Raw genomic sequence first — 24342 nt, forward strand, 5'->3', positions numbered from 1 at the left:
TGACCACGTTTACCTTAATTTTTTTCTAAATTATTGTAATAATAAATTATCATAACTTATAGTACTTTTAATATAGTTTCTAAATATATAAATTTTATTTTTACAAACTTGAAAAATCTATATCAAAATTTAAGCGTTGTTTTATGAAAAGTTTGCCTCGTTCATCAAAAATTTACATAAATTGAAACGGAGGAAATATTAAATAACAAAATATTTTGTTCAAGGCGAAGAAGGAACAATCAAAATTAAACGAAAAGGAAGCTAGGAATTTTATTTTTAAAAGTGTATTTTGAAAATTGGAAAAAAGAAAAGAAAATGAGGAATACATTAATGAACCACGTGAAACAACCATCCCAACAGGGGTAACTGTTTCATCAACACCATAGCTGAATATGCAACCACCAAAAATACATTTATCTTCCAACGTTTTTCCCATTAATTAATTATTAAGAGCATTGAGTTTGTGCAAAGGCAAAGAAAGGATGAATGCCTTCTGGATTACCTTCTCTGCTTCAATTATCGTCCTTATTTCCATAGCCTCACTTCCTCTTCTCAACAACAACAATAACAATTACTTAACAAGTACTTACTTATCAATGCTTCTATCACTTTTTCCTTTGTATGATTTTCATAACTATTGGTCATAGCATTACTCTTGTAGTTTCTTGTTCTTCAATTTCTTTTACTGTTTAAGTTTTCTTGTACTTCGATTATCGTATTGTATTATTTTTTTTATGTAAATACTAATTCCTTTGTTGTCATGTACTTCCTTATTTTCTTTTTCTGAACTGTTTTGAAATGTTTTCCTTGAGTCGAGGGTCTACTAGGGGTAAAGTCTGTGTACACACCACCCTCCCCAGACTTTGTTTGTGGGATTACACTGGCTATGTTGTTGTTGTTGATTTTCAACAATGAAATGGGTCCTCTTATTAATTTCCTTCATTTCTTAGTTGCAGACTTGCTGAACTGGAGAAGTAGTTCTTCATGTTTAAGTGAAGAAGTTGCAGATTTGCTGGTGACAAATGGGACCATTTATACCAGTGATGAAGCTCTCCCTTTTGCTGATTCTATGGCTATTCGCAACGGCAGAATTCTTCGAGTTGGCAACTACTCTTCTATAAAGGTCATTATTTTTTTTTTCTCTAGTTTTCCTTGACTAAAATTCTCCTAGGATTGCCATAGGAGAAACCCATTTTGTAAAGTCTAAGAATTTGTGTTTGGATGTAACTTCATTTTGGAAAGGAGTTTGTTGGAACTTTTTGTGTGAGCATGTATTGTGAAAAGATAAAATTAAATATTGCATTGTGATATTGAATTCTATAGTATAGAAAAATAGAATAAAAGATAAAGTTTTACTAAGAAGTGGGAAGAGTAAAGTGAGTCGTTAGAATATTTTTGTGTGTTGAAAAAGTATTATAGCGTTGCGTTTAGGGTCAACATACGCATTCTTGGACATGTCAACAGGGAAAGTGAGAGGAGCAATTTGTAATGGACAGAGTAATAGTTTCAGATAAATAGCAACATACCTCTTTTTTCTCCTTAATGATAAAATAGATTGCCTTTGGTTGCTTGCAAAAACAACAGCAACAACATACCCAATATAATCCCACAAGAGGTTAGAGGGTACGCAGATTAGGTGAGATAGAGTGGCTGTTTAGGATGAGTAAGAAGGTTTGGATGGGTAAACATTGCAATAAAGAAGTGATACCATTTAGGTCAATTACTCCACTTAATTGTCTAGTGTCCTTGGAGCACATGCAGGTTTTGCATCTAATTCAATCCCTAAGCATTCTCGCCTATTTGGCCAGGCTTCTAAAATCAGCTTATTTTGAAAAGTGCATTTCAAAAAGTACCTTCAGTGAGAAACAGTTTGTGTTTGACTAATCAATTTGAAAAGTACTTTTGAGAAGCAATAGTGTTTGGGCAAGTTTTTAAAAGTGTTCTACGTGTATTTTCTCATATGTTTTTTTCAAAAAAGTACTTTTGGTGAGAAGCTACTTTTTTCAGCTTCTCAAAAACGCTGCTTCTACTCAAAAACACTTTTTCTTCTCCTAAAAGCTTGGCTAAACACCTCAACTTTGAAAATAAAATCAGTTTTTTGAAAAGAAAGAACACTTTTGGTCTTGGAGAAGCTTGGCCAAACAGGCTATTTGAGGTTCATCAGATTGCAGCTTGCACGTAGTACCATTCTATCAATTTCGATTTGAATGTTACTATTTGAATGTTGTCTATTGCCTTTTTCAACTGACTGCTTTCACGAACTTTTGTCTCGATATATGTTGATGCCTTCATGAGATCACATTAGTGAGACCCAAAAATGTACATCCATGCTAGTGTACAATTTGAATCTGAAGGTCTCTTTGCTATCTTAAAGCTAACGTGGGATTTAATTGCAATTTATATTTTTGGTTTCTTGGGTGCGCATTTAATTTCTAAGTTATTTATCCCTTCATCTTTCTCCAAATGCTAAAGAAACACAATATTAAGATTCAAGTAGTTGGTGAAGCATATACTCTATTCAGAGCTGATGTTCAGGTTACATGTGAATGCAGAAATTGGAAAGAACTTGGACTCAGGAGCTAAATCTAGATGGAAAGATAGTGGTCCCTGGATTTGTTGATTCGCATGTGCACTTCATCCCTGGCGGACTACAGGTTTGCAGCACTCCTACCATCTCATGTCTGTGTTTCTTGTCAAGCTTAATCATTTTACTAGGTTCTTGACAAAGTTTGGCTGCAGAGTTGGTAAATTTCGTACTTAATGCTTGGGTGTGCTACTGGATGCAGGGCATAAATCCTCTGAGATATTGTAGGGGGTCATTGTAAAAGTGAAAAAGAAAGTATCTAACTGGAAAAAGGAATATCTATCCTCAGTAGGAAGGGTGGTTTTGATACAGATTCTCCATTTACCGTGTCTTTGTTTTCTATCCCTGTCAAGGTAGAGTAAAGGATTGACCAGTTGAGATGACAGACAATGAAAACATCTTTACACTTGATCAAATGGGGGATTTGAGTAAATAGGGAGTAGTTGGGAGTGGAAATCTGGAAAACTCATAACAGAAGCCTGCTATTTTAGTAGCCTTGCAGATATAGAAGTGATACAAGCTAAATGTGGTTGTCTTGGCCCATGGTGCAGGTGCACCACTAGAACATTCCACTCCTTTTGAATTGGAACCTGGAAATATATTAAGAGCTTTTGAGAATGTTCTTCTGCTATGTTCCATTACGGAGTAGGAATGGGAGGAAAATGTCCTTTTGGCATTACTAATGTTTAGGACACATTCCCCTAAAAGAGCGACTCCATGAGCTCTATTCCTTAATCCTTAGTAGTAAAAAGAAACGGATGAGAGATCTGCTTTCTGAGAACAACAACAACAACGACATACCCAGTGTGATCCTACAAGTGGGGTCTGAGGAAGGTAGGATGTACGCAGACCTAACCCCTACCTTTGTGGGACAGAGAGGCTGTTTCTGATAGATCCTCGGCTCAAGAAAAACGTTTTTCAAAATAGGAGAACACACAATCAATTGAAACATTGAAGATAGTGTCTACTCACTGTTGAAATATCTAGATCAGATGCAAGATTTTTCTTGAAGTACTGACAGTCAAAACCTTGCTATAAAAACTCACTAGTTCAGGAATCTTGTGTTGGCCATGGAAATTGATGCGTAATCTAGTATCCCCAGAAAGGTTGCTTTTGTTAGATAGCTGCTCATAATGATTGTTTAACACAGAGAAATTTGCAGAAGGGGTCTATCTTTGTGTAGCAGATGCCATCTTAATGAATGAACTGGAACATGAAGTTTCTGACTAATATTCTTCTGCATTTTCCTGTCCTTCACAACTTTGGCAACTATTCCTAACCATTTTTGGATGGCAGTGGGTAGTGCTTAATGCAGGTAAAAAACTTTTTTTTTTTTTGTGCTGGGTGGGGAGAAAAAACAAAAGGGAGATATAGAAGATATGGAACAGAACATCAGCATGTGGCTTTGGGTCCTGCTGATTGAAGAAATTGACGTTTTTTAAGGCAAAGCACATCCTTTACATATTTTGAAGTGTAAACGTTTCCAGTTAAAATGCCATAAAGAATATGTACGAAGGCGTCGTCACTAGCGTCAGAATAGTAGTAGGAGATACAAAGGACAGAAAGCATCCACAAACTTCACTAACTCTTTGATCCCTTTCGCTAACTGTTCTTTATACCAAAAAAATGAGAAGCATGACACAGTCAAATTTTAGTTTGTGAATGGGAACAGTGGAACCTTTAAATATCTTTTATTTCTCTACTTCCACAACCTTCAAACAAAGCAAGATTGAACCATGTTTCAAATGCTATGTCTATGCTTTCCAATATGATCAATAGAGGAGTCGTTACAAAGGATCGAACTCTCAGATTCTTAGGTTTTGGACTCTATTCACACTCAGACATCATATGCTTGTACAAATAGTCACTGAAACACTCTACCAGTCAAATGCCATTTGTTTGTTAGAGTAGTTCCTGTACAAATTAAAGCATAATATTGTATTTTTTTTATAAGTATTTTTCTTAACCTGTTAGTAACTTTGGCAGATGGCACGAGTGTCGCTTCGTGGAGTAAATACAAAAGATCTTTTTGTGGACAAAATTAGAAAAGCAGTTGCAAGTAAGTTTGTGGCTGTTCAGCTGCTCATAAAACTACAATGTTTGTCACTTTGGCCTGCTCCATCTTTACCCTGGCTGATACCAAAATCATCTCCTTTCTTGTCACTGGGTAAAAGATTGTAGGTTCCTCCTTGTCAGCAGACATTTTCAATTACTTTCCCATTTATTACAACTTTGAAAAGGGGGTAATTTTGATAATAAATATTGAAGACACTGGATATGTACTTTAATTTGTATCTGTATGCTTCAATGTAGTTCACTCAATAACATTGTTGTTGAAAGCTCAATTGACGAGCGTTTAAGACCTGAAGCTTGGCGTAGCGCAGGTTGGCATTTCGCTTTGCTCACATGGTGCTTAAGTTCAGGCATCAAGGGCGCTAAAGAATGCGTCTGATTGCTTCTGGTCTCTGTTTTGAAGAGGGGACACTAACTATAAGTACAGCTGGCAAAATTTATGGATGTATATGTTAGTGATTAAGAATAAGACACTGGGAGATGTGTATAACTAAAGTAGTTACTAAACTGGAATAGAAACTTAAAGTTACTTTTTTTTAGAAGATAACATGTACCAGTATATTGAAGAATCAACAGCACAGATATAGAAAATTCATATTTGTTATTCTTTATTTGATGATCTCCTCCCTCTCTAGCCTTTTTTGATTATAGCGAATTTTTTTACTTATTGAAAATGGTTAACTATGACGCCTTTGGGTTTTCTCCTTTTATTGTCATCGGTGAGAGATAAGTTGATCTAGTATGACATATGCTAAAGGAAAAGTATGCCCTTAGAAGAAGAAGAAGATGCTCAATCCTGGAAGTCCATTGCGGATTTTTTCTAAAGAAAATGAATGAATAATATATATAGTATTGACTGTCTTGAAATGACACTACCAGTATCAACTTTATCATGTCTTTCTTTGGAAATTTTAATAGATGTGAAACAAGGTTCTTGGTTACTGGGTGGCAGTTGGAATAATGATATTTGGGGAGGTGATTTACCAATGGCGTCGTGGATTGATAGTATCACTCCTCATAATCCAGTAAGACATTTTCATGAAATTACATTTTTTCGCTTTAGAAGTTACATCAATATCTTGTTGAAGATTTGGTATTTCACATGCAGGTCTGGTTATCAAGGATGGATGGTCATATGGGCTTAGCTAATACAGTGGCTCTAACACTTGCTGGAATTTCACGTAACAATGAGAATCCAAATGATGGAGCTATTGTTAGAAATAATGAAGGGGGTAATTCATTTCTCATCTTTGTATATCACTGTGTTTCTGTGTTCAGCAATGCAGATCTTGTCAAATGACCACTTGCTAACAACCATTATAAGGTCAATGGAAATATGATCTCACTTGAACCTATACTTTTTTCAGTTCACCTAAAGGTTCCAGCTATAAGCGTTAACCAATAAGGGTCACATTTATGTTTCGAATTATACACTAAATCTTAATCCCATTGCTATAAATAAGTACTTTTTTCAGGAGAAATTTGGAGATTGATTAATGTTGATGACTTGATTATTTAAAATAAATGAAAATTTTCTACTGCATTCGGACCATTACTTGCAACTGGAACTTTTAGTTGTTGCCTTGCCTATGTTTTCTATGTTTATATCATCAAATGATTTGTTTTTTTTCCGTTAACCATGTCAAATAGTTTGAAAGGATTTTTGAGTTTGTAATTATTTTTAATAAAGTATTAGTTTATTGAACTGATGGGAACCCTGTATAAGATATTTACAGAAGTAAAAAATCCTACCCAAAAAACATGAATTTCTATAAAGAGCATTCAATCATCAATAGTGATTCGAATGTCATATTTGCACTTCACAAGAGAGAAAAATATTCAACTGATGTGTAAAAAAGGTATTTTCAACTCCTTCAAGAGCCCTTGTTTTCCTCTCCTATCCTCGTTCTATGGGTCCACATGAGTACAAAAGAGCTACTTTCCATGCTCTTCTTCTCATAGTTTTGGCAGCATCAACTCCACTCCAAACATTTTCCACAAGATATAGTATGGCCAGTATGTAATGAAGCAGCGAATCAATTATGATCGACATTCTCTTTCACTTTCTTGACATAAAGCATCATCTGATGTAGATTTTCCTTCGTACAAACTCACTGTTAGGGTGGCTCCCATAGTCCCATGACTCTGTTAAAGTGAATTAAGACACTTATCTCGTGTCTTAAGAACCCTTATTGAAGAGTGAGGGGATTCCCTATCTCTCCTTTTAGGATTATGACATAGAAAGACTTCAATGAGATGATCCATTCCTCTGTTTTTTTTCCCATTTCCTATTTTCTTTATCCGTAAATGATATTCTTGTGCTGGTATAGTAATCCAAGCAAGCCGTTGAGCTCTTCCATCTCTAATCTTGCAGGTTTCTCTTAAAGTTCAGGTCCTATAAATTCCACCTCTGTTGTCCGCAAAACTGGGGCATTGCTGGTGTCTGTGATCAGGATTTTGGAGATGGACCGGCAGGCGTCTATGAAGGGATATCATCAGTCCATTTCTCCATAGAGTTTTGTTTTAGAAACTGTTCTAGTTCCATGGCCTATAAAACTAACATATCTGTTAAAATCCCCACACCTCTATTGTGTTCCTCCAAAGAGTTGCATTGTGTTGCAATATAATGTGGTTAGTCCTCCTATCCCACTTGAACTCTATCCTTGTCGATAATGACTGTCCTCTACAACACATGATACTTCTTGCCAATACCTCTAAAGGCATTTTCTCTGAGAGCTCTGTAAGACAAATCAAGTCCTTAACCTGTAACCCTTAACTTTCATACAGTATATTGTTAGTTTCCAATTCACTAGATGATATCCTATAAAATGGTCCTCTAAAGTTTCTCTAATTTTTTTGCAACAATTCCCACTGTGGATACTAAAGATGAGTAGTATGCCTATGTATACTGAATAGAATGCTCTTAATCAGTGTTCGCTCTACAAGTGCTCTCTTTCACTTTCGTTAGATATTTTTCTGTCACCTTGCTAGCCTCTTCTCAACTCTCTTGGCATTAGATTCCATACGGTGTGCTTAAGACTTCGAAAAAGAGCCAACCTTACAGCTCAGGACCTTACTAAATGTTCCACGTTCTGTATGTCACCATTGGAATGATCTTGCCCTTCTTTGGATTTATTTTCAGGTTCAAAACTGTCTAAAACCATAGCAGTTTCTTCAAATGTTGGAGCTAATCACTACACCATCTTTCCTTTATTTGGTGGTGTTAAATGTGAATCCCCTCAAGCAACCTCCAACAGTTGTTCTATTCTGTCATTTTGTTAGGTGCTTGGATCACCTTGTTGTAGACCATCTGAACTTTCGAAGAAACCTATGGGGTTCTCCAACTAGGTCTAAGAATTTGACAATAGTCTTCCTAAATTTATCTATTGTGTCCATCTCTCTTCGAATCCTTAAGCCTAACATAGTCATATGCTTTTTCCAGATTCAATTTGCACAGTATACATGCTTCTCCACTATTTATCTTGGAGTCCATTAACTGGTTTGCAATTAAACTTGCGTTCAAAATCTGTCTTCCTTCGACAAAAGTATTTCAGGATATCGTCATCATGGTATCTATGGCCTTCTTAAGTCTAAAGGAAAGCATATTTCTGAAAAATCTTATAGATGTTTTCAAAATTGACTTGTAGATCTAAAGGATGTTAAGTTTCCCATTCTTCTTCGGTACAAGTGCAATAAATCATGTGTTTAGGCTCCTCTTAAAATTTCTACGTAATGGAGATAATTAAATGCACTTAGGAGTTAGGACGTCCTTTACCCTGTAGAAGTATTGCTGGGGGTTTAATTCATCAATAGTTTGGCGTCTTTTGTTAATCTCCATTATCATGGAAGTGTCAAGGTTTAGTTTCTCCTAGGCCATGTTTTGCCTGTCACAATCTAAGTTTCTTATATAGTTTACTAAGCTTTGAGGTCATGTGGGTCAAGAAAATAAGTGATATTACTATGCATCCTTATACTGCCTCAAGTGTCATTCATCTTTTAAGCACCCAATGATATGGATCTATGTACTTTTTGATGCTTCCGTATTTGGATAAAATAGCCAATGCCTTTGCATAACTATTGAGCGAAGTGTCTGTTCTGCAACTGAACACAATGTAATGTGATTTTTAATATTTTTAATATTTCCTGAAGCATGGCTACTCTGATTCAATTTTTTATTGTGAAAGTTGTTCAGTTATGCATACATGTATGGTTTTATCTTTTCATTCATACTAAAATGTAGTAGTGAAAACTTGTGGTTACAATTATGATTAACAGTCTCGAATCAATAAAGTACCCAGATCAACTGCCTTGTAAAACACAACAAAAGAGTAACCAGATCGACTGTGCCAACTTCAAAGAAGTTTGCTAAAATTTTACATGCTCAAACAAGTATAGAGAAGATGTTTACTTTCTTTGGGTCTTTTACTGCAGAACCTACTGGTCTGTTGATTGATTCTGCTATGAAGCTTGTCCTCTCCCACATCCCAGAAGCCTCAGTTGATGAAAGGAGGGAAGCACTATTAAGAGCTAGCAATCATGCATTAAAGAGGGGTGTGACAACAGTTGTGGATTTTGGCAGATATTTTCCAGGGTCTTCACCTGAGTACCCATGGGAGGACTTTTCAGGTTTCAGTTCCAACTAGAAATAAGATGGAATAAAATCACTTTACTTTCCTTTTTAGGAATACTATGGTATGGGTCCTTTACTGGAAGGGAGAATGCTTTTTTATAATTATAATACAGGAACTTTAAACATTTCAAAGATAAAGTACTTGATCAGAGATGTCATAAGCAAATTGGACCACCTTTCTAGCTTTTCAATAGGATATAGAAGTTGGGCCGTTGATATGTAAAACAGAACCTTAACAACTAAAGTTTCTTTTACTTCTGTTTCACTACCTGAGGTATCGCTATGGACTAGTGAAAGAGTTGGTTTTTTGTCATGTGTTAGAAAAACCATGTGCCAGTTTTACTTGGATGATTTTCTATTCCTTGGAGCCAAAGGAAGCTCTATTACTTGGAGCCATAGGATGTATTAGTTGGAGCCAAAGGATGCACTACTTGGAGCCAAAGGATGCTAAGATGTGGCGGAGAATTGAAGTGCTCATGTAGCACACTTGGAGCCCAAGACATTTTATGCCTATAAAACGAGAGGCAATTCTTCTTTGTTCTGCAATTTTCTTAGCTGTAATTGGGATCTCTCTCCTTCCTTTGTTAATAATATACAGGCAACTGTTCTCCGGTGGACGTAGGATCACTTTGATCCGGACCGTGTTAAATCTTCTGTTCTTTCTTTTACGTTTTTGCTAACAATTGGTATCAGAGCATTAGGACTCTTTGAAGATTCAAGGAGGAAGAACAAGCAAAGATGAGTTCCATGAAGTTTGAAATCGATAGATTCAGTGGACGCAACAACTTCAATATTTGGAAGATCCAGATGATGGCATTATTGCGGAGGGAAGGTTCAATCCATGCTATTGACAGAAAGTATCCCGATGGTACATCGGCTTCCAACAAGGAGAAGATTGAAAGGGATGCATCGAGTGTAATCCAGCTGTCCACTTGCACTAACGTGCTTTGTGAAGTGAGTACGAATGTACCGAAGAGACAACTGCGATTATGGAACATCTTCCTGAGGGCTTTACTAGACCGTCGGTGACGGACAAGAATGTTGTTACAACGGCGTCTCTTCACATTTAAGATGGGGTCAGGTACTTCGTTACATGATCATTTAGAGGCGTTCAATAAACTTGTCATGGACTTACCACATTAAAAAGGACAGGGAGATGTTTGCATATGCTTTGCTATTTTCATTGACTTCAGGATATCGTGATATCGAGAATTCAATGGTGTATAGCAAAGAGCCTATCAACCTTGAGCAAGTGCGACATGCACTTAACTCTAGTGACGTGCGGAGGCATTTTGAAGGAGACAGAGATGATCAGGAAAGTGGGCTCTTTGTGAGAGGCCAGACTAGCCAACATGGAAGGAGAAAATCAAAGCACAGATCAAAGTCACGTGTGAACAAGAAGAATGCAGATTGTTGGGGCGACAAAAAGGGGCACTTTGAATGAGATTGCGCAACGTCAAAGTCCAAGGAAAAGGCGAGTGCATCCACAGTTGAACAAGTACATGATTCTGATAATGATTATGTACTTACAACATCGTGCAATAATGGAAGTTATGGAAACAAATGAGTGTTATACACTGCTTTTACTCTGCATATGATGTTCCGAAGAGACTGATTTAGCAAGTATGAGAAAAGTGGATGAACTGTAGTAATGGAAAATAATGCAACTTGTGCAATACTTGGCATTGGCTCAGTTCGGGTTCGATGCCATGATGGAGCCATGAGGACTATTACACAAGTCTGTCATGTTTTTGATCTGAAGAAGAATTTGATCTCCCTGGGTACTCTAGATGAGCAAGACTACAAGTACATGAGCGATGGAGGAACTATGAAGGTGACTAAAGGTTCTTTAGTCATGAAAGGCCAGCTGGAGGATGGCCTCTACACATTGGCAGGAAGCACCATTGTTGGCTCTGCAAATGCATCTACAGTACAGTTATCTAATGATGACAAAGCAAGATTATGGAACATGAGACTTGGTCGTATGGTAACGTCGTCGGAGATCGAGCAACCGTAACCTTTTGAAAGGTGAGAAGATCAAAGACACTTGAATTTTGTGACAAGCGTATTTAGGGAAGCGAGAAGAAAGTCGGCAAGCGCGGCAAGCACAAAGACGGGAGGGTCTAGACTACATCCATTCGATTTATGGGGTCCTCTAAACTTCCATCGAAGGGGGAAAGAGGCATCTTCTCACTTTCATTGATGATTTCTCACGAAAGGTTTGGGTGCGTTTTTTGAAGGTGAAGAGTGATTCTTTTGAAGCATTTAAAGAGTGAAAGGTTTTGGTTGAGAATCAAATAGAGCGGAAAATCAAGTATCTTCGCAGACAATGGCTTGGAGTTTTGCAGTGAAGAGTTTAATGATTTCTGCAAGGTTCATGGCATCTCAAGACATAGATCGTTGGCACACCCCATGACGGAATGGAGTTGCCAACAGAATGAACAAAACTCTTCTTGAAAAGGCTCATTGTATGCTCCTACAAGCCAAAATGTCCAAAGTATTTTGGGATGAACAGTTCACGCTACTGCTCATATTGTCAATCGTTCTCCGGCATCAGCGATTGACTTTAAGACTTAGAATGAGGTATGGTCAGGTTGACCCTCTAACTATTCATACTTACAAGCATTTAGGTGTCCAGCTTATTATCATGTTAATGAAGGAAAGCTTGAACCAGGGGCTAAGAAGGCCATATTCATAGGGTATGTGGATGGAGTAAAAGGGTGCAAACTTTGGTGTTTGTCTTTACTCAAATTTATAGTTAATAGAGATGTCACCTTTGATGAATCCTCTATACTTGATCCTTGTAAAGTTTCCGTGGAGTTTTCAGGAAATGAGAACAACAAGCAGGTGGAGCTTACCAAGAAAAGGATCAAGAGACATAGGTTGAAGTTGAGTCAAAATATGTAGATCTTGAAGAATTTGCTGTTAATGAACCATGCACAATTGCAAAGGGAAGGGAGAAGAGGTAGATACAAAGACCGGAACGCCTTATAGATCAAGCAAATCTGATTGCATATGCGTTTGTAGCTGCAGAAGAAGAGATTAAGGATCTGAAGCCCTCCTTGTTTATTGAAGCAACTTCTCACACGGATACTGCACAATGGAGGTTAGCCATGACTGAAGAGATGGAGTCTCTTCACAAGAATCAGACATGGGCCTTAGTGAAGAGGCAAAAAGGGAAGAGGACAGCTGGATGCAAATAGGTCTACAGAAAGAAAGAGGGAATTCCTGAAGTGGAAGATGCTAGGTTCAAGGAGATATTGGTTGCAAAGGGTTTCAGTCAGAAGGAGGGAATTGACTACAACGAGATTTTCTCTCCAAAGACGTTGCACGGCCCACTTGGAGCTTGACGACTTGATGTCAAACCTTTCTTGCGTGGTGATCTAGAAGAGACAATCTATATGGATCGGTCGAAGGTTTCTAGCCGAGGGAAAAGAAGATCATGTATGCCAGTTGAAGAACTCTTTTTTGTATGGTTTGAAGCAATCACAGATTAAATGGTACAAAAGGTTTGATGCATTCATGATTACACGTAATTCTCAAGGAGTGCATTTGATAGGCTGTGTATCACAAGAAGATGTCTGGTAACTCAATGATTTATTTACTGTTGTATGTTGATGATATGCTTATTGCTGCTAACAACATTACAGAGATAAATGCTTTGAAGAAACTGTTGAGTAAGGAATTTGACATGAAGGATTTGGGAGCTTCAAAGAGTATCCTTGGTATGGAGATTTCAAGAGAAGACTGTGTTGTACATCTTTCTCAGAAGAGGTATATCGAAAGAGTTCTCGAGAGATTCAATATGCATACGTGCAAGCCTGTAAGAACACTGTTAGCTCCTCATTATAAACTTTCAGAGTTACAAATGCCTCAGTCCGAGGATGAGGTGGAGCATATGTCAAAGGTTTCTTATGCCAGCGCAGTTGGTAGCATTATGTATGCTATGGTATGCACATGTCCAGATATTGCTCAATCTGTAAGTGTGGTAAGAAGATACATGTCCAACCCAGGAAAGAGGCATTGGGAAGCCGTTCAAGTGGATATTGAGATATCTCAAGGGAGCTTTTGACGTTGGTCTGACCTTTCGAATAAGTGGTGGAGGTAGTTTAATTCTCTGTTATGTGGATTTTGACTATGCAGGGGATCTTTGACAAAAGGAGGTCCACAACTGGATACATTTTTACTCTTCTTGGCAGCGCCGTTAGTTGGAAATGGACTCTGCAGTCAATAGTCGCTTTGTCTATGACAGAAGCAGAATACATGGCACTGCGGAGGCAGTGAAAGAAGCTATCTGGTTGAAAGGTTTGGTGGCGAAATTGAGTTTGGTTCAGCAGGACTCAACTCTTAGATGTGATAGTCAGAGTGCTATTCATCTGATTAAAAATCAGAGATTTCATGAACACACTAAACCCATTGATGCCAGGTTCCATTTTATTCGAGATATTGTTGAAGAGGGAACTATCAAGGTCGTGAAGGTTATCACAGACGATAACGCTGCAGACATGTTGACCAAGATAGTCCCGCTCGCTAAGTTTGCACACTGCAAGGACTTGGCGGGAGTACGCATCAACTGGTGCAACTCTGAAGAGAACAGTTGTTAGGTGGAGGTGGTATGTTCAACAAAGGTTTGATCCTTCTTTCTTCTTACAACGGGGTTGCCCAATAAGCTTATAAGTTTTGGCCGGAGTTGTTCATACGCATGCTCGTGACGCAAACCAAGGTGGAGATTGAAAGAGTTAATTTTTTGTCATGTGATAGAAAAACCATGTGCCAATTTTACTTGGATGATTTTCTATTCCTTGGAGCCAAAGGAAGCTCTATTACTTGGAGCCAAAGGATGCATTACTTGGAGCCAAATGATGCATTACTGGGAGCCAAAGGATGCTAAGACGTGGAGGAGAATTGAAGTGCTCATGTAGCACACTTGGAGCCCAAGTCATTTTATGCCTATAAAATGAGTGGCAATTCTTCTTTGTTCATCATCCCAAAAATCATTTCTTTGTAGTGAGAAGAGAGTTGAGAGAACAATTCTCTAAGGTGTAATTGGGATCTCTCCCCTTCTTTTGTTAATCATATAAAGGCAACTGTTCTCTGGTGGACGTAGGATCTCTTTGATCCGAACCACGTTAAATCTTGTATTCTTTCTTTTACGTTTCAGCTAACAACTAGGTTTTTGAGGGGATTGCTGCATAATCCAGCAGGGGTAAGGTATTGGGGGACTAAGTTGATGTCAAGCATCCGTAGTACTCAGCATTGAAACCTGACCCATGAAAATTTCCAGTAAGATACAGTAGTGTATGCCATGATTGTATTGTTTAGTTTCTTGGCAAGATGTAGTTTAGCTGATGAAAGAAACATGGGAACCAAATCAGTTATTGGAAATTTTATCACACTTACAGAGAAAAAAAGGTTAAAGAACATTTGTTAACATGCAAATTAGTTGAGGTCTAAGGTAAAACTGCAATGACATCTATTCCAATATCCACACCTACCCCCGGTGTCATTTGTTTTCTCACTCTTTTGGTAGAAATTGAAAGTTGGGATTCCTCCAAAAATAATCAGAAACTGCACGCACTTCTTGGAGGGGAAGGGGAGTCTGAAAGGGGCTGTGGGCTGAGAACGAGAGGCCACAAAGAATGGTTCAGGGCTGGGTGGTTGAATGCTAAACACTGAAGATCTGTCTCAACTGCCTCTCTATTTTTCATGCTCATTTAGTTGTTCTTCTTGCTACGGGTGAAACATTTATGTAATCATTAGCTTAGTCAAAGCTTCCCTTATAATTGCAGATGTATATAAATGGGCTGATTTATCAGGAAATATGATGACCAGAGTTTGCTTATTCTTTCCAATGGAGACTTGGTCACGGTTAGTGGTATGTCATGATTAACAGTGCTTTACTTTAGAGTTTTTCAGAACTGAATATGTAAAATTTCTTTAAGAACATACTAAAAACTGAAATGGAAAAACTAATGTTGTAGATTGCTTTGCACCTTGTCTTGGTCAGTGAATATAGAAAAATGTGGAAAAGGTGCCGATCTTCTGATTAAAAAGGATTCTGAGGTTTCTAAAGTTTCGTATTTGTCTTTGCAAGTTCCTCCCCCAACCCCTCCTTCACACTTGTAGAATTAGTATATCATAACTTGATTGTTAAAAGTACGCCCGATTTGTTACCATTTCAAGCAGTATGCCAGTTTTGTTTCAAGATTATCCATGGGATTTACATAGCGCCATATAGTTATCATAAGTCTGGACTAAACAATTAGTGGCAAATGCAGCCTTTCCCTGTGGTATTTCTTAATAACTTCCATTATTGGTGAGGGAACTCTACTCATCCGAAGTACAAATAATCCTTTGTTTTTTTTTCTTTTATCCTTCTTTGCTCCCTAAAATTATTTTGAGTACATTATCATCCTTCTCTCTTCTCTGTGCCAAGGAACTCCCCGTATTTTCCATTCTATGAAACTTGCGATTAGAAGTAGCATATATAGATTGTGTTCATTCTTCCCGTCTTTATTGCCTCATAGGAAAGAGAGTGTGCAGGTGTGAAGTCATAGTTATGGAATTCTTGTAATATTTACATTGTCAGTCTCTTTGAGTTTGTTACTTCTTGTAATATTTACATTGTCAGTCTCTTTGAGTTTGTTACACACTATAGTAATGGAAATACTACATCTTTTTCCTCGACTTGGCCCTTATGTGAGATTCTATGGTCATTCTTATTCTAGCTGATACTAAATTTCGGTTGATTATGTTGCATTTCTCTGTAAATGCATTTTTACTAAGCTTGATCTTTTTAAATCTTGTACTGGTATTCAGGATCTTATGAGCAAGTCAGGGCGCGTGCTGAGCCAATGGATTTATTTGGGTGGTGTCAAGGCTTTTGCTGATGGATCTTTGGGATCTAACAGTGCATTGTTTCGTGAGGTAAGAATAAGATGCTTTCTGGTTTTGAAGAGCCTCTCTAAACAACAAACTTCTCTCAATTCTCTTTGTGGGTTCTATCTTCTGTATGCCTTGTTGGGCATAGGTGGCCATCTTGGTTGACAAGTATTTTCCTGTATACCCATTCCATTTCATTCTTCACAAGCCAATAGGGATGCAACCCTAGGGGTGGGGGTTGGGTGAGGAGGCTTCATTGTATTTACTGCTCTGATATCTTTCATGTCTCTTGTAGCCATATGTTGATGATCCAAACAATTATGGGCTGCAAGTGGTGGATCTGGATGATCTATACAACATGACTCTTTCTTCAGATAAATATGGCCTTCAGGTCTGTAGCTCATGTTATTTTTATCTGCCATTTCGTCTCTTTTGAAGCTGCAAAATTCACTGGTCTTAGGGGCTAAAATTATATTTCAGGTCAGCATCCATGCTATAGGTGACAGAGCGAATGGCTTGATATTGGATATGTATACTTCTCTGGCTTCTGAGAAACAAATTAGAGACCGACGATTTAGGGTAATATCCAACTGCTCTAAAGATTAAGAGATTCATCAATCAATTAAAACTCTACTTTTGAGGTTAGTTGTTCCTTCGAGGAGTAGAATCTTCAAGTAATTTCTAAATATTGCAACTGCCACTTCACAGATTGAGCATGCTCAACATTTGGCTCCAGGAACAGTAGCTCGTTTTGGTGAACAATCTGTAATTGCTTCAGTGCAGGTTATTTTTCAGATGATTGTTGCATCTCATTCATTCCTATTGAGATTAATCCTGTTCATGCATATAATACATAATGAGCATTGGAGCATGTATGCTTGTAAGGCACACCAGTGATTAACTGTATAGAAACTCACACTCAAATCTCTATGTAAATTATATGCAAGAAGCCAGAACTAACAAACTCTATCACTATCCATTTTTCTCAGCATTTAGCGATTCATATCAATTTCTAAGTTTTCAAGATGACTCAAATAATATTAAATAACAAAATCCAAATGAACAGCCAGATCACTTATTGGATGATGCTGATTCTGCAACGAAGAAACTTGGTTCTGAAAGGGCAGAAAGAGGATCTTATCTGTTCAAGTCACTCCTGACGAACAATGCACAGTTGGCATTTGGCTCGGATTGGCCAGTATGTGATTTCTGGATTTCATCTGTTTGTGTTTCTGTCAGTACTCAATTTCTTGTTAAATTCTGTTATGCCATGTGGTTTGTTGCTGTCCTTTTTCAGGTCGCTGATATTAATCCATTGAAAAGCATAAGGACATCGATGAAAAGAATACCTCCTGGTTGGGAAAAGGCTTGGATTCCATCAGAGTGCTTGTGTCTCAAAGATGCGTTGAAGGCGTAAGTAGCGGTGTTGTTTTGTTTGACTCATTCATTGTTTCAGACTCTTCAAAAATGTCGACGAGTGCATGTCAGATACTCCAAACGTAGTGTATTTTTGGAGAATCCGACACGGGTGCGGCACATATTTGGAGAGTCTGAGCAACGTAGCTCTTATCTGCTCATCAAGATAATTCATTATGTGGTGAATATATGGTGTTTTTTTTTGGTGAGCCTGGAACTCATTTGAGGAGGACCAGACAGAAGCCACTTTAACTGTTCAACAGGGGGAAAATAGATAATGCCACGTGCTGGACCGAGTCATTTTTTAAAATTGTTACTTCGAAATGGAAATGCAAAGTGCAATTGATTCTTTGTAACTGAGGGTGTGGCCCAAAGCTTAGAGACCAGGATTCCAATCCAGTAGAGATAAAAAAGAAACACTAGATAATTTCTTCCATCTTCCTAAACCTTAGTGGGCAGAGTTACCCAGTACTTGTGTCAGTCGGTGAAATAGTCTGGGTACGTGCAAGCTGGCCCACACACCAACTGTTAACCAAAAAGAAACAGAAAAATTGCAATCCATTTACTCTTTCCCACTACAAATTAACATTTTCTAAATGTCATGGCACGTTTCCGTTATCTACTTTTTTATTTTTCAATCTTTATCTGGTGAACTAAGTCAGCGTAACAGAAAGAACTTGGATCCATCACAAGGTTATATCCTTGGGTTGTTTTTTTCCCCAATAACATGCCTTTTAAAATTCGGTTACCTGTCTTAGCTTTTTTTTTTTTTTTTTTTTTTCTGGCAGGTACACAATTTCGGCTGCGCATGCATGTTTTCTTGATAAATATGTTGGATCATTGTCTCCCGGAAAATATGCGGATTTTGTGGTTTTGTCAACTAATTCATGGGAAGACTTTGCAACTGAAGTTTCTACTGATGTTGAGGCAACATATATTGGTGGCTCAAAGGCTTACTCCATAAGATCTGAAGACAAAAAGTGAATAGCACAGGAGAGGAATATTATACTTAAAAGGGATGCATAAATAGAAACTGTTGTGCCAGCCAGGAAGCGCGATATGCTATTTATTAAACTTGGCTGGCTTCACTTTTATTACCAGTCTTGAAACTGTTATGAAGGAGTATGTGAATTTTATTAGTGAAATTTTGGGGCTATGATGTACTGGAATGTGATCCCCCCTCCCCTTTTCAGGTTGTACTTTATATATGTGCTTCTATAATCACTAGTTATGATATGCCCGTGCGGTGCACAGGCCCAACATTTTAACTCCTCTTTTTAATGTAATAACATGGTAAAACTGTTCTTGTAAATAATTTTTTATTTTTTACAGAATTTGCTTGAAGTAGACATTACACCAAGCTCAACATTAAAAAGCTACTGAGCATGAACTCCCATTAAATATAATCTGTCAATTCTGTTAAAGGGAGGACTTATAACAAACTAAATCACCTTAAGTAAATAAGGCTCCGCCCTTTTTCTTAAATCACTGCTGGTTGCTAAATTCATATGTCAAGATAACCTTTATTCTTTTTAGTCAAGTTTTTCATTGATCGAGTTGCAAAGACTACTGTTAGCGTAAACCAACAAAGCTACTCTGAATCAAGTAAAATGCAACGTGTCTGCACATTCACATTCTGGGCCAAAAGTACCCCTAAATTATTCGACATAGATCAATTTTACCCTCGTAATGTTTTTGGCTCCAAAATGTGCTCCAAATCTATTTTAGGACATGTCCAATGTATACCCTACTACACTAATTAATAATTAAATTATTACCAAATAATATAATATTTGGACGTTCTGTATAATTGCTTCATTTATCAAAGTTTAATCACAGTACACTCAAGCAAATTAATTCATCTTCTGCCTTAAAAGAAATGACCAATCAATCATGGCAAACATGTTAAGAGATAATCAAGCTGCTAGGGCTAATAGGTCTATAAGCCCAGTCAGTTATGGTGAATGCACGCGCTACCTCTGTCACACCCCAACCTTGGGGGGTGTGGCCGGCACCCGGCACCCGAAGGGCCAAGCGAACCAACTGAGATATCTGAACTCTGTAACGTGAATCATAGGCCGACAAGGCCGCTGAATAACAATTGTAAGAAGTATATCATAACAACTTGCAAGCAGAAAAGGCCCAACAACACATATATGCATAACTAGGGCCGACAGAGGCCCACGACCAAGAAAGACGACTAGTCGAGAAGGCCGGAAGGCCAAACACAATGCGTACACGCGGCCCGATAGTACAGCGTAGCCTCTAAGAGCACTAATATGCATCAATTGGTCGGGACGGTGGCCCCGACATACCCATAGCCATACTCTCTCTCTATATATATATATATATATATATATATATATATATATATATATATACACGCACACACATACACGGAGAATGGAGTGCGAACATCCCTGGCCGAACTTTGGCATCCTGCGAGAAAGGTACGACAATCCGTCTATCGTACTGTGGGCATGATCCGATTACTCATAAAATGCGTCGATGCACGAAATATGCCGAGTATGTAAAGGCGATAAGAATAAATGTAACATAAGCAAGAGATAAATAACTTGGGAAAAGATGTAGAGACGACACGAAACTGCGAACGAGGCCAGCGAGGGCGACCATAATCATGGCATAAATGTAAATGCATGCAGTAAAATCATTCCTCTTTGTGGAGGCATATATCATATCATATAACAATAATAATCCCTCGTGGGGGTGAGCTCATCATCATAACATCATCTACGCCTACCCCGATCGTGTGCACGGTACGTGCGCTACCCGGCCGCCTACAACACGGCTCGATAAAGAAAGAAACATGTCTAGGTGCACGTATAAGTGCCTACCCGGTGACTATAAGCGCGGCTCGGTAATGAAAATAAATACATATATATAAGTGCAATGAAAGATCGACCTCGGAAGAAATATCATGGAAAGAGTCGGAGTGACCTATCGTGGTTATCCTCGACTATCATTATTGTCGTTACGTTTATCATTATTTGATCATTAGGCCAAGAAGTAAAAAGCACAAGAAAACATCTTGTTATGAATTATTCACGAAGCCAAAGTTAGCAAACTCTTATGAAATATAATCGACATGACTTTTATCGGAAAGAGTGTGCCAACGAGAGGTTCGTCGCCTTGGAGCAATAGACAAGAAGATAAGGATTAACTCAATTAAAGGAAGTACAATCAACTCAACTTTGATGTGAAGAGTACAATAACTAATATCATTCTTCATTCGATAAACAAGAGGGATACGAAATGTGAAAGGTACTTCAATACAAGCTATTCATGAGAAAAGGGTAAGCTTAACCATTTTGGGACATAATCGACACAAGTTGAACGGAAAGTCTTTTAATCGATAGCCAAAAGGGGATGTGGACCATAATTTGGTACAAGTCATAGATGAAGTATGTGTCAGCTCAATTATCGTGGATCGCGATCATCCAAGTTAACGGAACAAGTTTTTCAATGAAAGGTCATTTGAAATCTAGTCATGCCACAAAAGAGAATAGAAAGCCACACATCAACGATTGGAGTTATATACATTTCCTTGAGCTCGAAACACTTTATAACTGATTTCCTACAAGATACGGACAATTCGAGATCAGCTTTGAGCATATAGCCAATAAAAATCTTCATTTAGGAATTTTATCGAACAATTTGCGGAAAACTTAAGTTGTAAAGCTCTTTTGTAGTTCTTGTAAAACACTACCAAAAACCTAATTTTATACTCCTCCTTACTACCATGATTCAATCCATACCATCCTTAACTCCAAACAATACAACAAACCCACGTAATAGCTCGAACAATTTAGCCATGTCCATGGAAGCTTCAAGTTTTAACCATAACTTATTCATATGGGATTTTCCCTCCATTTTCTTAGGTTTAAACACTTATAAAGCTTAAGAAGAGGAGAAAGGCATCAAAACATACCTCTAACTATGAAAATCACTCCAAACTATAAATTGCTTCTTGATGAAGTTTCCTTCCAAAGATCGAATTATCGAGAATTTACCGATTCCAAGATCACTACCTTGTTCCTTGTGTTAGACTTGTATAATTTGCCCTTTGATTATCTTGTGTTTGATGGGGAAGTATTTAAGGATGAATGAGAGACAAGTCGTGGAAGGGGTGAATACATGTACAAAGACAACTTTGACCACCGACTAAGTCCACTGTTCCAGTGACAGTTTACGTTCGTGGACAAAAATCAAATTTCTCTCTACTCCGATATCATATCGACGAACGGTAAAATCCGCTGGAAACTAGACTCATAGAACTTAGATTTGATAAGTGGATCACCCCGTAACTCTAAGTATATTTAGAGAAAAGCTCCGAGACATCACCCCAAATTTCAGCGAAATTTACAAACTTAACTTGTGACGCCCTGTGTCGACTTTCGTATTACAACTCGTTTGACTTCCAAACTTAAAAAACGACCATTATAAGATTAAAAACTTCATATTATTATTATTTTCTTAGCATGTGAAGAACTCCTAATCTTACCCAAAAGTACAAATTATCATATTCCCAACTTGCCGACTTTTGACGAAACTCATGCTTCTTTGATTCATTCACCCTCCAAATCTTCCGCCACTTACTAATATTATTTATAGAATCTTGTAACCATTTATATTAATAAGCTCAATACATTTTAACTTCAAGATAATTTCTTTTTGAATTTGCGTCGACTAATTCATGATGCGACTTTAACGTGCGAAAATCTGATGTGTAACATTCTTCCCCCCTTAAGAACATTCGAGGAATATTCTAACTCTTGGGATTTCAAAAAAATTTCGGCAGAGTTTCCTCTATAAATAGGACTATCCAAAACCTATCAAACAGCCCAAACAATGTTCAAAGCCACGCGGCCACTCAACAACATAATAATATCAATTTGGCCCCTCGCATTAGTCTATTTATACAAAAATTATAATAGGTCGGCCATAACTCACCTCGACGATCCTTTCTTTGAAGTCACACAACATACTAGCCATATGTCTCAACAATAAAATCAAATAAGATATATAAAAGTTCAATATATATAATTGGAAAGGAGGTATCTTATCACACGAGTGTCGGCATAAATACGAGGTACGAAACAAATGGGGGTATCCGCCTTCACATCTTTCCTTGTCTTATATGTCGGTTCCTCCACATTATCTATTGGAAACACATTTTTTTTTTTTCTTTCAACTTTGCGGCTTGTAAATGATGATTTTGAAGACTAGGGGTAGTGATGGGTTACTTATGATATTTAGATGTACGAGAACAGGATAAACTACTTTAAATTTCTTACGCACATCAAACTTATCGACTACTTGCAAATTGTCTCCTTGCCGGGTAAAGATAAGTCTACCTTTCTCGGCGAGTCTCAATAGGCCTTTCATTGGTGGTGATTCCAGTGCAATTCCAAAGTAGAGATGCCGGTTACCCGAATAGACTTCCTTTGAGAAACTTGTCAATATCGCTAAGATGTCTAAAGGAGACGGGGATGTTTAGTCCTTCACTCTTTTCATTACTTATTACTATTTGCTGTACCAAATCATAACTCCATCTTCTTGCCAAGAGTTACATACTCGGATGGTGGCGTTTACTACGGATGAACTCAAACCGCCTACGTTACTTGTAAGTTTAGTATGAGCACATATATCTTCTTGGAAGGGCCTCTAGAATTTTGCACCTTAGTCTGGTAAGATAGGTCGGAATCTACGAGATTGAGTTATTTTATTTCAATTTAATTTGGCAAAATCTTTCAACTATAAGCATAGTTTGAACAGACCAGAACTAGTTCCGCTCACGATTTCTCAAGGGAATTAAACTCGCGATGGACGTTGCCAAATCTTGAAATAACACTCTGTATTACAGCTTACACATTCTAACCAAACTGAGTGTAATGGTTTCTTTTTCTAACAACTTGTCGGGCTTATTTCTTGGATTCATTGCACAGTTAAGTGATATATTTCATCCCTAGCCTCAGCGCATAACCGGCCAACGGTTCAATCCTTGTCGATACTCTTCATATCTTGTTGTCATATCCATTTTCACTTCTAGTTCCTTTCATCTACTAATACCTTTGGTCCGGTCCGTATCATCTTATTATTAGCAACATTACTTATCTTTTCCTTTGGGACTTAACTTAATTGCACCGACATACTTAGCTTGTATAACGAATCTGTCTTACAATGGTTACATCGCGTTCAGGCCTCCACTTCCCTAGTGCTCTGTATCTTAAATTCAACTATGTCTTTTCTCAATTTGCTTTTATTTGTCTTAGTTATTTGGACTTTGTATAAAATTTCGATTTGCTTTCTCAAACCTGAACTTGCTTGCAATTATTGTTACTACCTCTACATTAGTCTTCTTTTCGATGACTGTCCCTTTTTCCATTCACGTATACTTTCCCTGACATCTCCTAATTACTGGGTACATTAGACTTCTTTTGATAGCTTCCCCCCTTATTAGGGCATCGTTCCTTCAATATTATCAAAACTTTACTTTATTACAACTTATGTTCCTATCGTCTTATTCTTTCAAAAATTTTCCTTGTATGGCAACTTACTTTCCTTCACCACATCCCTTATATCGAAGAAATTCTTGCTTTACCTTTTCATGTAGAGATAGCATCCATGTCTTTTAACATTTCGTCCTCAGTTAGTTATCCTTCTTAGTCAACCTCTTACTGCGAGAACTCCCCATATTCATATATATATACCGATATATTTTCTCTCATACCCATTG

The 24342-nt window shown here is 37.7% G+C and overlaps 1 protein-coding gene and 1 long non-coding RNA gene across 9 annotated transcripts; one reads left to right on the plus strand and one right to left on the minus strand.

The window, feature by feature from the left end:
* Positions 1-366: 366 nt before the first annotated feature.
* On the plus strand, positions 367-18744 carry LOC132056496 (protein LONG AFTER FAR-RED 3). Of its 8 annotated transcripts, XM_059448740.1 has the most exons (15): positions 370-582; positions 951-1123; positions 2553-2654; positions 4571-4643; positions 5576-5682; positions 5766-5889; positions 9089-9283; positions 15077-15162; positions 16107-16214; positions 16465-16560; positions 16650-16748; positions 16878-16952; positions 17236-17367; positions 17467-17582; positions 18374-18744. In XM_059448740.1, exons 1-15 carry the CDS (start codon positions 483-485, stop codon positions 18567-18569), a joined length of 1782 nt encoding a protein of 593 aa, XP_059304723.1. In that variant the 5' UTR covers positions 370-482; the 3' UTR covers positions 18570-18744. The 8 variants fall into 8 exon arrangements, with proteins under 8 accessions (XP_059304717.1, XP_059304708.1, XP_059304760.1 ...); XM_059448734.1 differs by having other exon boundaries at positions 367-582; positions 957-1123; positions 17236-17582; XM_059448725.1 differs by having other exon boundaries at positions 368-582; positions 17236-17582.
* On the minus strand, positions 9075-9478 carry LOC132056539 (uncharacterized). The gene is made up of 2 exons (XR_009414808.1): positions 9365-9478; positions 9075-9326 (listed from the first exon to the last, which is right to left on the minus strand). It is a non-coding gene; the product is annotated as an uncharacterized LOC132056539 (long non-coding RNA).
* Positions 18745-24342: the final 5598 nt, after the last annotated feature.

Source organism: Lycium ferocissimum, chromosome 1, assembly GCF_029784015.1.
Source record: "Lycium ferocissimum isolate CSIRO_LF1 chromosome 1, AGI_CSIRO_Lferr_CH_V1, whole genome shotgun sequence".
NCBI lineage: Eukaryota > Viridiplantae > Streptophyta > Magnoliopsida > Solanales > Solanaceae > Lycium > Lycium ferocissimum.